The 13,422-nt window shown below is 39.3% G+C and overlaps 1 protein-coding gene across 3 annotated transcripts in view; it reads right to left on the bottom strand.

Moving 5' to 3' along the window:
- Nucleotides 1-13,128, bottom strand: part of CD28 (CD28 molecule) — a 35,783-nt gene extending 22,655 nt beyond the window's left edge. The window contains exon 1 of one of the 3 annotated variants that reach the window (XM_015074151.3): nucleotides 12,890-13,128. In XM_015074151.3, coding sequence (XP_014929637.1) covers nucleotides 12,890-13,046 — 157 coding nt within the window. In that variant the 5' untranslated portion in view covers nucleotides 13,047-13,128. The other 2 variants (XM_053215655.1, XM_053215654.1) reach the window with 2 other exon arrangements.
- Between the last annotated feature and the right edge of the window lie 294 nt (nucleotides 13,129-13,422).

Raw genomic sequence — 13,422 nt, 5'->3', positions numbered from 1 at the left:
GGACGTGGCTCATGCTTCATGACTTGTAATGTATTGTTCTTTTCCCTCTGGGTTGCGTTGTGTAACACTTTCAACACAATTTCGGTGAGTGATCCTAGATCATCGGAAAGCAGGACTGGACAGTTGGATGGTACTAGAAGTGAGAATTAGGGAGGAAAACACAATTGAGTAGGGGAATAAATGGAGTGAGATCAAGATAAAACCAAATTAAATTCAATTTTCTCCACCATTTTGCTGGAGTACCATCATGCAAAAAGTGCTCAGCTGGAAGGAATGTTGGAAATAATCCAAGCCAACCCTTTATTTTATAGAAGAGATAAGTGAAAATGAAAAAAGTAAGTGACTTTTTAAACAAGGTCACACAAATAGTGGAACAGCTAAGATTATTTATTTATGTTTCTAGAAATAATGCTTTAAATCATGAATGAATAGAAAACCAACTTTGTGCATTCAGCAGATTCACGTGATTTCTGGTGATTCATGGTCATATTTAGAAAAAGTGTGTTTGGTTTTTTTGGGTTTTCTTTAAGGTTTATTCTTTTTTCAGAGACAGAAAGAGACAAAGCATGAGTGGAGAAGGGACAAAAAGAAAGGGAAACACAGAATCCAAAGCAGGCTCCAGGCTTACCTGTCAACACAGAGCCCTATTGGAAGCTCAAACTCACAGACTGTGAGCTCATGACCTGAGCTGAAGCCAGGTACTTAACTGACTGAGCCACCCAGGCACCCCTAGAAAAAGTGTGTTTTCAAACTTTCTTTACCTGTAATGCACTTGCACAAAACACTTTGAACATGAACATTAGTTGAAACATAGTCACTTTTCAGTTCAAACCTTACTGGGCAAATTCTTCAGGACACCTGTGAATTACATATATGTATCATGTTTAATTTATGATATGCCATCTTTCCTTTTCCTTATAGCACCACAGAGAAACAGAATAGCACCTAGGGCTAGTGAACTAGAGAGTAGAGTAGACAGCACTCAAGACTGGTATTTGCATTGAGACATTAAGGAAGCAGTAAGTAGAAATATAACACATCTTTAATTGGCAATGTGATTTTCTTTCAGAACCTCTCAAGAACTTTATTGGGTTCCATCTCTGCACATCACAATCAGTGGTTTTTTGGGGTTTTTTTTTTTTTCAGCTTAAAAATCAGATCGTAAGATCCTAATCACGTTGTTTCCTTTTTTAAAATTCTGACTGAACAGAATTTAACGTGTCAGGCAGGAACCCAAGAAAATGAAAGCTTTCTATTTTCAACTATCTTGCTCCGTGGTGTTTGTGAACGCAGTATGAAGGTGACGCTGATTTCCTTGGGGTACGGCACCTCCCTCCTGACCACAGAGCCAGTGAAGTTACTGTAACTTTCCTCTGAGTATATTTCCTCTTCAGGCCTAGGATACTCTTTAACACGTGGCCATCTGACCACTTGCTCCATTTTAAGCTCCATTAAGGGCAGGCTTGCTCACAGGCCAATCCAGTGTTTGCTCAGGGAACTGTAAGACAAACTGTGCTTTCTGGGAGGAAAGTGGCTCTTTCCTCTGTCTGTGACTCTGATAACTCTAGCTGGTGGCTTTGCCTCATACAAATGTGAGAAAGAGGGCTACAAAACACTTAGCAGAATTTTGCCATCTTCTTTGAGCTAAAAACAAAGCTAGGAATGACCTAGCATACCTTGAATGGCTCCAGACTCTCTGAAATTCATGTTAAAATGAAAAAAAAAAAATACACATTACATTTTCAAAATCACGTTGTGGTTGTTCCATCTAGTTTTCTAATGACTGTTGTCTTGAAAATTTCCCCATTTTCACAAGGAATAAAGATTTAAGGAAAGCTCCTCCAAAAAAAGAGCTTTGAAAAAGCATGTTGTATTTTCAAAGCCAGCCATATGTATGTATGTGTATAAAGAGAGAGAGAGAGAGCGCCTCATTCAGGATCCCTGCGGAAAACAAATGGCACGATCAAAATTGGGCAATAGGAGGAAGGCTTATTTATAAAAGGACTGTTGTCAAAAGTGTGGAACCACAAGGCAAATGCTAGAAACTGGCTCACAGCAGCAATTATGACCACCCTTAGGTCTAAAAGGGCATGGGCAGGGTAAGCCTACCAGAACCAGAAGGAAAGAGAATCATGAAGAGGAGGCCACCATGACAGATGCAATGACTTTTTTCAGAGAAACTGGCCACGGGACCAGCCCTGCCCAAGACTGTGTGTGTACAACCATCAGTTCTGTCAAGCATATTTACTCGTATCAAAAGGATGATTTGTATACAAAATCCAGATTCCTTAGTTCAAACAAGTACAATGATTATAGGTAGCAATAAAAATAGAAATAGAAACCTGATTAATAAATGTACTCAACAAGCTGCTGTTAACCAGCACCAATCTAAGCTCCATGTTTCACCCTCATCTTTTTATACACAGGCTGGACACTCTAGCATAGAGGACATTTGTTCTTGTCCTTTTGAAAAACTGTTGTGCTCCATGCAATTGTCGGAAAGTAACTCAGAGGTCAAGTAGTTCAGTAGCAAAAAGTCCCATCTGAGCACCGAGTCATTAATTCTGAAGAGAGAAAAATTATCAAAACGATCAATGAGTACTTTCTGAAAAGAAATTTCAATGTGTCAGAAAATTGTTCTTTGGTATTCTGACTTCTGCCATGACAAAGTCATGCATTTATTCAGCAAATAAGTAATAGAACAAAATGTCCTAGGTTCCTGGGAGATGTAAAAGACTCAGCCTCTTTCTTCTAGGTGAAATCCTAAGGCAAATGCACAATTAGCTATACTCCAAAGCGCGTGCGGTGCAGGAGCCCTGTCATGGACAGTCGCATGAAAAAGACCTTATTTCCAGATGAGATGATTCTGGAGGCTTCTGTGCAGACAGACTGACCTTTAGCCGGGCCATGAAGTCTGGGGCAAATTTAGACAGACTAAGATCAAGGGAATGACTTTTAGCATAAAGGTTCATTGGTGACCAGCAGAACATTCCTTTTACATAAAGGGGAAATAGGTAAAGATGGCTGATAGCAATCATAGAGAGGTTTCAATGCCAAGAAAAGGCATCTGGATTTTACTAGAAAGGCAACGGGAGGTATTGAAGACAGCTGAGTTGAGAACGGTGTGGTAAGTGCTGCCGTGCGGGGTGCAATAGCTGGAGGAGGGTGGAGGGGAGGCAGAGACCAATCAGGAGGCTGTTGCAGTAGCTCTGATGTGAGCTCATGGGGCCAGAGCTGTGGAGGGGGCTGGATGGAAAGGACGGACGTGGAGTTGGCACTTGGTTGTGCTCACTGATGGTGAACAAGAATCAGAAAGGACACAGAGTTTGTGGGGAGGGGGAGGGTGGCAGTGGAGGCATTGTTAACAAAATTTGGTAAGTGAAGAGCGGAAATTTGTTTGGAAAAAAAAGCCATAGGGTTCAGTTTTAGATACACTGGGTTTGAGAGGTGGGTAAGGCATCCTGAAGGAAAGGTCCAGGAATTAGATGTGCCGGACCAGAGCTCAAGAAAGTCAGAGATAAACACATACATCAGGATGTCCTCTGTATGAAGATAACAGTTAATGTTAAGGCTGCCGAAAGCCATTGCCTGCACTGTCGTAGCCATCCCCATCATCCATCCCCATTCGGATGCTGCCCAGGAGTGCAGAGTGTGAGTGCTCCAGGACTGAAGCTTCCTAAGCACAATGTGACATAAATGAGTGTGATGTGACCCAGCCCTACAATTCAGAAGTCCTCAGTTGTCCTCTCAGCTCCAAATGCTAGAAGGAAAATCTAAGAGGCCAACCAGGAGGAGCACCTTAACTTATACAAACGCTGCCAGACCACTCCCAAATATCCAGTTTTATTACCCTAGTAGTAATTACCTACTACTACTACAGTAGTTACCTGTAGTCCAAGTGGTAGGTAACCAGTACTTCACAGCTTTCTACATAAACAGTATGATGATAATTCAATCTTACATCTCCAAAGAGCCTCCTTGAGGCCACCTTGGCACATACACAATCTTCTAGGCAAATGTCATGACCTGGAAGTTTGAAAGTAATTACTATGTTGAACCTTAACATTACACAGGAAGGTGGAAGAGAGGGAGCAAAGACCAAGTCCTGCCATAATTTCTGAGCATCTTAGTACTTAATGTCCTGGCTTGCAGTCTCTCCAAGCAATTTCAGAGATGTCTGCTCTGCAATTCTTTGTATTTTCTCTCTCAGATCATAAGAGCATCCACAAAGGGGCGGGTGGCTGAGTTGCCTCATGAGGGCAGATAAAAGCCAGCATTTCTTATTCCATGTAAGAAGCATTTTTAAACCAGAAATAGACCTGAGATGTCTTCAAATCCAACCTCCTCACATATCAGACAAGGAAATGAGGGCCTAGAAAAGTTTTGTCACAATTCAACAGACTAAAACTCCTAATCACATCCCCTTTCCTTGAGAAATCAGTGACTTTAGCTTTTAAGTTTGGGGAAAATAAGGGGGGAGGGGGGTTGTAGAATAACAGACATGTCCTCCACAAAGCCAAGGGCAAGCAGCTACATCCTTGTTCTGAAAAACACATGGAGATTCTGAGATTAACTTCCCTGACTGGAAATTGGAGCCCTGCCCATGATGTTGGGCAAGGTTGTTCTGAACCTTGTGACCCTCTTATCTCAGGCATGAGCTGAGGCCAAGTCTAGCCATATTGTTCATTTTTGAAGGCTCAAGCAAATTTAAAATACAAATGGGCTAAGCCTTCAAAGTCAAGGTATGTATTATCCAGTAGCTCTTGTTGATACAGGTTTAACACCAAGGTCTGTTCTGAAAGAATTATATATATATATATATATATATATATATATATACACACACACACACACACACACACACACACACACACACACACATTTAATAAAAGTTTAATGTCAGGTATGCCAGCATGGAATCATTCATCTACCCTAGCTCCATACTAACATACATATCTCTGCCCCTATAAATCTCTTCTTTTCTTCCTCATTCCTCTTAGACATTTATCCTCCTTTCTCTAATACTCCCATCCTTTGTGCCCCAAATCTCCCTCCCCACCTGGAGAAAACTGCTTCCATTCTCCTTTATTTTTCTCCCTCTTCCTCTTGTATTTCCCAATGGTCTTCTTTCCCCTCCACCCCTTCAACACTGCACATTCACTTATTCACTCCCTCCCTCAAGAACAGCATTTGGCTTCTTCCACATGTCAAACGTAATGAAGTCATTCAGTTTGCAAACATTTATTACATACCTACCATATATGAAAAAATGGTAGACATTATAGGTGATATAAGCTCCCAATTGTCTCTAATCTAGCAATTTCCTCTCTTTCCACTATCTCTATTTTGTTCCCCTCCACTTTTTCTTGACCTTTTAAAGTGTTACCTTGCTTCCTCACCATTCTGTCTAAGCTCCAAAATTCCAACTGGTCTCCTTTGAGCCAAAACCAATACCTCCCCAAGTCACTATTCACTTCTCCCCTTATACAATTAATGCTATTAAGCACTATCTCTTTTTGAAATTCTTTCCTCCTTTGGCTTTAGTGGTGTTCTATCGAGCCTTATTCTTTTCTTATTTCTCCAAACACATTCTATGTCTCCTTCACTGGCTCCTCATCTTTGTTAGCCAACTCCTAACCAGAGCTGTTTTCCAGGTAAGATTCAACTCTGCTTTTCTATAGTTATACTCTCTCCTTTCTAGTGGCCATCCATTCTCATGACATCAGCTTTACTCCAAAGATGAGGATTCCTAGATGTTTTCTTCTTACCCAACTCCCATAGCTTCAGGTTTGTACTGGACACTTTTCTGCCATCTCAGGCCCTTACTTCAAACTCAGTGTGTCTAAAACTAAACACTATTTGGCTCCCAAACTCAGCTGCACAGCAACACCTTCATCTCAGGTGGTGATACCACCATTCCCCTGTTAAGCCAAAAACCTTGGCATCACTCTTAATCCCTCCCTCTCTTTCAGGCACTAAATCCTGGAATTTCTACTTTTCAATCATTTCTCAGAATAGTTGTTTCTTTCTGTTCCTACCTTTGCTACCCAAATTCTAATATACCCCTTCTCCTGGCAAAGTGCAGAGCGTTACAACATGATCTCCTTACCATTAATCTCTAGGCATTCTAGACCATCCTGCTTCCAAAAACTTTCCAGCTGCTTCACAAGGCCTTGAAAATGAAGTCTGAACTTGGGTTATCAGTATTCAATCCTTGGTTTGACCTGATTCTACCCTAACTTTCCAAGCCTCCACACATTCAGACTGGCCCTTTGTTCCAAGAACACGGAACAGTATGCCTTGTTTAATTTCTTTATTTGTATTGCTTCTCCCTCCTGAAGTAACATGGAATTGGTAAGAATATGAAGCCTGGAGCAAGAGTGTCTGGATTTACTCACTTATTAGCTGTGTGAGCACAAGCAAGTCACTCTATTTGCTCCATGCTTCAGTCTCCCCATCTTATAGATAAGATAATCATAGTAACTGTTTCAAAGAATTTCAGGGAAGAATAAGTGATTTAATATAGGGAAAACCGGGTAGAGCAGTGTCTGGCACATTATAAGTGCTAAATAAGTATTAGCTAGCAATTTTATTAATAACATCATCCATTCAAATCCTATTTTTTAATATCCACTTCAATTCCCACCTCTCCATAAATGCTTACATTCTGCATTAATCTTACTAGCATATTTATGTTATGCTTCTTCATTTTAGTAGTAACTCATTCATTTCCTTCTTCAGGTATTTGTTGAACACCTATAATGCTTCCAGCACTGTGCTGAAATAAGTTATAACTTCAGTGTGTTGTTATCAGGATGAATAAGACATGATTCTTCCTGCAAAGAGCTCACAGTCTAGGGGAAAAAAACAGATAAAAAGATGTATAAATGCATAATAACTGTTTTGGGAAACCTGAGAAGGAAAGAAGTCCCTCACTTTGCCTTTTAGGGTCTCAGAGAAGGCTTCTTCAGGTGAGAGGTGTAAGGGACACTTCAGATTACAAGAATAATATATGCAAAATCACTAAGGCACCAAATAGCATGAGGAAGTTGCCCCGAGTTAGTTATCTGTTTCCAGCTGCCATATCCTGTCATGTATAGTCTTCTCAACTGGATCATAAAGTCAGAGAGAACTTGGTTAATTACACAAGCAGCTCTTGTGTGCTAAGTAAGTCTTTATAATGCTTTTCCTCTTTTTGTATTCCTTCAGACTCCAACAGAGATTAAAAAAATAACAGAGGTTTACTACATGTTAGATTGAGTTACGTTCCCATTGGGACTCTTCTTACAAGTCCATAACACAGGCTGGATGCCCAAGGAGAACTTCCTCAAAGGAGGTGAATCTTGCACTGTATTCTAAAGTGAAAGATGAGTAGGATTTGGATGGATGGAAAGAGAGAGAGAGAGTTCCAGGAGGGATGCAGCATCAGAAAGGGCATAAACACAGAGTTCAGGTAGGTGCGACTATGAAGAAAGCTGCAATATTGGGTTTTAGGATCCTATATTAGGGAATGAAAGAAAATAGACTGGATAAGTGAGATGGATCCGGTCTAAGATCATCCAAAAATGCCAGGACACGTTGCAAAGTCACCTTTCTATGAGCATCGTCTAGGAACCATCAACACAACTTGCTTTTCTATAGCTGGAGAGATGTCTAAGTTCTTGCCCATCTCTAAGTATCCGTGGTTGGATCCACCACTTGCATGGAGAATTCTGTTTGTAACTGTTCGGCATAAAATAAATTACTGTGAACAGAAAATTATTCTCAATGATACTAAATTGAAAGAAAAAAATTCTAGAAAGATTTCACAATTCTCATTTGTACTTCCTTGAAACTCAAACTGGATTTTTATATCAGTCACAGAACCTAGAATAGCACATAGAAGATATTAATAAATACCTATAGAATGAGTACATGAATGAAGACCTGTCTTGCTAAAGCACAAGAAGAAGCAGGCACTTTACAGAACAGAAACCTAGTAACAGCCTGGTTTTAGTCCTCCCAGGAGCTCCAACGTGAAAGGAAACAGTCTTCTTATACGTGCCCATTCTTTCCCAGTTTCTATGGGACAGAGTCTGTGGATCAGAAGCGGAACCCTCCTGGACCTGATGTTCCTAAAGCTGGTCTTAAATTATGTGCTCTCTTTTTTAGTAGTGTTCAATATCAAAGAAAGTCATCACATCACATGAAAGCTGCAGATCTAGCGACAGTGATATTCTGCCACTTCAGCATCTGACAAGTGTTCTTAATTAAACAATGAAGACTACAACCTCTACCATCTCAGCAAGTAAAAACAACAAAAAAGAAAGAAAAGAAAAGAAAAGACCCACCCACCTCAGTTCCTAACAAGGGAATCTATGTCACTGTTAAAATGCAAGACATGTCAATAATTCAGATTCTTGTGTGAATGAGTGGGTGAATAGGAGTTCCTGCTATAATCAATACATTACATGGTGAATCATGAGCCACAAAGTTGACTTAGATACTGCAGAAAAGGGGTCCTGATTAGATCAGAGGTCAGAGTGAATTATGAGTGGGTGACATTTGTGACACCATCAGGAACCATTAACCCAGTTACCTTGACAGCTGAAGTCCCACAGATAATGAAGATGATGACAAATGAACAAGATGACGGTAATGGCGATGCACAGATAAAGTTGCAGCTCATAGTTAAGAAATTCTCCACCAAAGTGCAGGTTTCCATCCAGCAATGAAAATATAAACCCACGTAACATGTATGGTGACACACAGACTAAATCAAGATGCCTATGACATGAGTATTGAAACACTAGGCCAAAGAAGTCTAAACTCTCTTTTTCACATCCTCTAACAAGTAACCAAGGAGCCCTTGACTCCATCCAGTGTTCCTCTTTTCTAATGTTCAGAATCATCAAAATGAGAGTGGCAAGCAAGAAGTTTGACCCCTACTTTGCAATCACTTCTCCCTGGGGCCTGGATTGCCTTCTCTCCGGCTTCACGGACCAATTCTTAGGCAACGATTCTCAGACTGAAAACTCTGGGTACCTTTTTTTTTTTTTTTTATGACAACACCATGTTAAGACCAAAAGAGTCAAGAAATGACCATAAAAGAGACATAGATTCCTTAACACGTCTTCAAAAACCAGAGACCCCTTCAGTTAGTCACAAAACCACCCAGATGTCATTTTTTCCAAGAGTTCAGCTAAACCATCTACTAAGGAGAAAAGTACCAGCCTCTAGGAAGTTACATAAGTAACAAATTTCTTGAAGAAAAAGGCAAGCAAAACTTTAACCAAGATGAAAGGGAAAAATGAAAGGTTTTATCCTTTTAAGTGACCTGCTGTAAAATAACGGCTTCGAAAGATTGCCCGCCCTCCAATTTGTAGATGAGAAAGTTTGCAATCGTGTATCCTTATCAATGCCCGTACTAGTTAATAAAGAGCTATTGTTTTAGAGATGATAAACCACAATGGAATTGTCTTCTAGGATACTGGTGGCATAAAAATTTTCATTTTGTAAACGTCAGCACACTGCATACAGGAACTACTTGGAGGAAAATAACCACATGTTGTAAAAGCTGAATGGTAATCGTCTGGCACTTCTCCACTCAGGAAAATAAAATTAAAAGGGAAGACAGTCTAAGTCTAAAGAAGAGGCAGCGAGATCCCCACCTCCCATCCATAAAAAGGGTTTTAATGTGAGAGCTTCAGAGTTACAGTCACAGATTGATTTCTCTTTCTAATCAGTCTGTGAAAATGACTCATTCTATTCCTTGGTATTGATATATTGATATTGGTTTTATGGTCCCTGCTATAAAAGTCCTGTCTGGATGGTTGTCTTTAAAAAAAATAAAAAGTAATAATCCTATCGTATGTGTGGGAGTAGAGTCAAATAAATTCTTAAGCAATGTCTGTACATTTGAAATGTCCATCAAATTTACTTGAGATGACAAAACACCCAGTAGATTCTTTAACAGTCAGAAAAACGGGCTACAGTATAGTGGATGTCATGAGATACAGCAATCTGCCGATTATATAGCATTTTCAATGCTCATCTCTCTATCTTATCTTTCCTAAGCCCAGCCTCACAGCAACACTTTCCTGTGAGAGGTCAATTACTTCTTGTTGTGGACAACGACCTCAGAGGGGTCATTTGCTGAACTAAAAATGAAGTCCTTAATTACCTTGCTTCACTGATGATTTAAAAAAAAAATCATCTTCCTCCTGCCTTCTATGCCTCTCTCATAAAAAGAAGTGCCAAGGGAAATGCAAAAGCATTGGAGAAATCCACTGTGTTCAAACTGGACATTTGGACAGTTTATTTGTGGAGGTTTGGGGAAAAATGAAAAGAAATCCTCACATACAAAAATAAGTGGTGTTTTCCTGATTTTTATCTTCATGCTGGATGATTAGCCTTGGTGAAAAATAACCAATACTGACTGAAAAATCTATGATCAATGCCATCTACGATATGCACCTTCCTTCTACCATCAATCACAACTTGGTTCCCATTCAAGGACTGCAATTCTAAGTTGGACTCTATTTGAAAGTCCAACAAAATCCTCTCAATTTGTAGATCTCAACTGCACAGTTGCCCAAATCTGGTAGGAAACATGTAAATTTCTTAAAGGATTTGTCTAAGTTAAGGTTTCCTCATGCTTCCTAAATTATATTTTTTTTAAGTTAGCTGTAAAGATCTTTCTACAGTGTCATTAAAATCATGAAGAATCAGGTTAGGTTTAACCTTCATAGAATAAACATTTTAAGCTATGCTGTGAGCCAGTGAGTTCAAATTTTTTAAATAGTGGAAAAGAACAGTTCTTCACACACACACACACACACACACACACACACACACACGCTTCAACACAGACGTACCAGTAATCTCTCTCAATCCTAGGGAGGACAGTTACAGTGTGACAAGAGAATTATTTTATCTATAATTTCTTTATGGAAGGCAAATACAGAGAGGCAAAAAGCATATGGCAGGTTTTGCATCATTGATTAGAATGGATCATGCATCTTTTTATGTTGTATTTTTTCTCATAAGTTTTCTTACCGGAAGAAGCATTTAAAAGCATTTCTACCCCTACTTCATTAGACGGCCACTCAGTATCAAATCTTAAAAGTTATTATGGGGGTGAGTTGGCATTTGAAATGCAGATATATCTCCAAGTAGAAAACAGAGGTCCCACATGTGTATATCCTTAATGACAGTTTTAGCTACTCCTCTTTCAATAAATGTTCTAAAGGAAAAATATAAAGCTTTGCATCTTACAAAAAATACCTTCAAAAGAGATTCAGTGAGTTGATGACAGATGGTTGTCCACAAAGCACATCAGGAGAGTATTTTGTGTACAAATACTTGAATAGTTTCGGTGAGAATGAGGCTTGTCTTTCCTTTCTGTCTATCCTTGACTGTGTAACAAATTGAGAAATTTTAAATATCTTTAAAAATAAATTTTAAAGATCCCTTAAAAATAGTTTAAAGACCTTTTTCTAAAAGAAATTTTTTAAATTCTTTTAAAATATATTTGGTAGTTTTAAATGCTTGGCACCAGATACTGGGGCATAACCTAGCTCATCACCAGCTTATGTCTTTCGTTGTATCGGCACGTTTTATAAATACACACAGTTTGTAAATGTGCTCACTGGCACAAAAGGCAATGGAATAGATGGGTGTATATGTAACTATTTCACTTGTGCAGGTTGGGAAATTATACCCTTTGGAGTTCATGCACATGATGTTAAGAACAACATCAAATAATGCAGTCTCCACACCACCAAAATAAATGAGAAAGAACATTGAAGATACTGGCTAGTCAACATACCTTAAAGGAAAAATAATTATCCTATTTAGATGTGCTCACTAATCAGTACAAATCCTGAGCCAAGCGGGACATTTTTCAAATTCTGAGAACCATTCGAATACCCGTCCCCAGCCCACCAAAGCAACAAGCTCTTTCTGTTTGGAATTGTGATTTTCAAAGATAATTTAACCCTGGATATATCTGGAGCTATGAAATCATAAACCACATCACGTCAGGCAGAATAGTATAATCGTCAAGAGCTGAAGAGTCAGGTTAAGGTGGTTCAGACCCTGACTGCAGTAACTCATATCTGTATATCCTCGGACAAATTAACATCCCTACCACCTGATCTCTTCATCTGAAAAGGAGTTCCATTATAATAGCACTAAGTGTACGATCTTCATCATCATCATTGGGAATTTAAAGGATTTTAATCTAAGGTAACAGATTTCAGCCAATTGTAAAAGAAACTAATTCTCCATTAGCATTTGGATTTTGGATTGTGCCACCTTCTGCAATGACGCCAGAATTCATTCTGACACACTGAATTCAATCTGAGTAGACATAGGAACTACGACTAACATTCATCTTGCAAGCCAAGCACTGACTGTGCTAAGAATTTCACACAGATTTTTTTCATTTTATCCCCACAGTGCCCTTGAGATGAGGTTGTTAGTATCCCCATTTTATAGACATGAAAACTGAGACTCATACAGTTTACATACTAGCCTAAGCTCAGCTAGTAAGAAATGGATCTGTGATATGAACCCTAGCGGTCTAAATCCAGAGCTTTCAGAACCAACCCTCTTATAGCAATCGTCTTAATTTTTTTCAAAGCATAATTTTTAGAGCTCCCTGAAACATTGTCAACTACTAGCTAAATAAATCTTACTTAATTCCAAACAATGTTTCTTAAAATATTATACTGTAGACTGAGAATCAATGAGTTCCTAAATAACAGGTTGCCATATTAGAGCAAAACTACATTTCAAATAGTTGAAAAACTACATTTCATAAGTTGTCTGAAATTTAAGATGAGCCAAGCCAATCGAAAACTTCAAAAGAAAAACTGAGAGGAGGAAAGAAATCAAAATTCTTTACCTGTTACTTGAATTGAGGGGAAGAAGTTGAGAGCCAGAAGCAGCCTGAGGATCATTGTGCTAACGGTGGGCCAGGGCTCCAGCCCCTCCTCCCCGAGGAGCCCAAAGTGTGAGGGCAGCTGAAGATGCACCTGCCAGAGTCTGAGTGTCTCCGTCATCCACAGCCACCACCAACTCAGGGCACATGATCAAGGGACTTAAACCACAAGACATCATGACTGCAACATTTCACACAGGATATTACATTGTTTTGATGACTTTAGACTTTTCCTCTTCTTTTAAAGACAAGCTTTTCTTGTCATTGAAAAAGAATGTCAGTTACTCTATGATGGGCTGATGAGAATTATTTTCTGTACACAGGTATCAGAGCTTGTGGAATAGGTGCTTGAAACCCACCAAGAATTGAAGGGAAGACAAACAAAGTATTCTCAAAAGAGGAAGAGAACCAACCGCAGCAGAGAGATTTTTTTATAGCATGAGTAGAGATTGTGTCCAAAAGACAACAACAAGAATTACAGGGTTTGGGAAACATCC

This window comes from Acinonyx jubatus, chromosome C1 (assembly GCF_027475565.1).
Source record: "Acinonyx jubatus isolate Ajub_Pintada_27869175 chromosome C1, VMU_Ajub_asm_v1.0, whole genome shotgun sequence".
NCBI classification, from domain to species: domain Eukaryota; kingdom Metazoa; phylum Chordata; class Mammalia; order Carnivora; family Felidae; genus Acinonyx; species Acinonyx jubatus.
The sequence above is the reverse complement of the archived record's forward strand: the minus strand, read 5'-3'. Positions and strand labels throughout refer to the sequence as shown.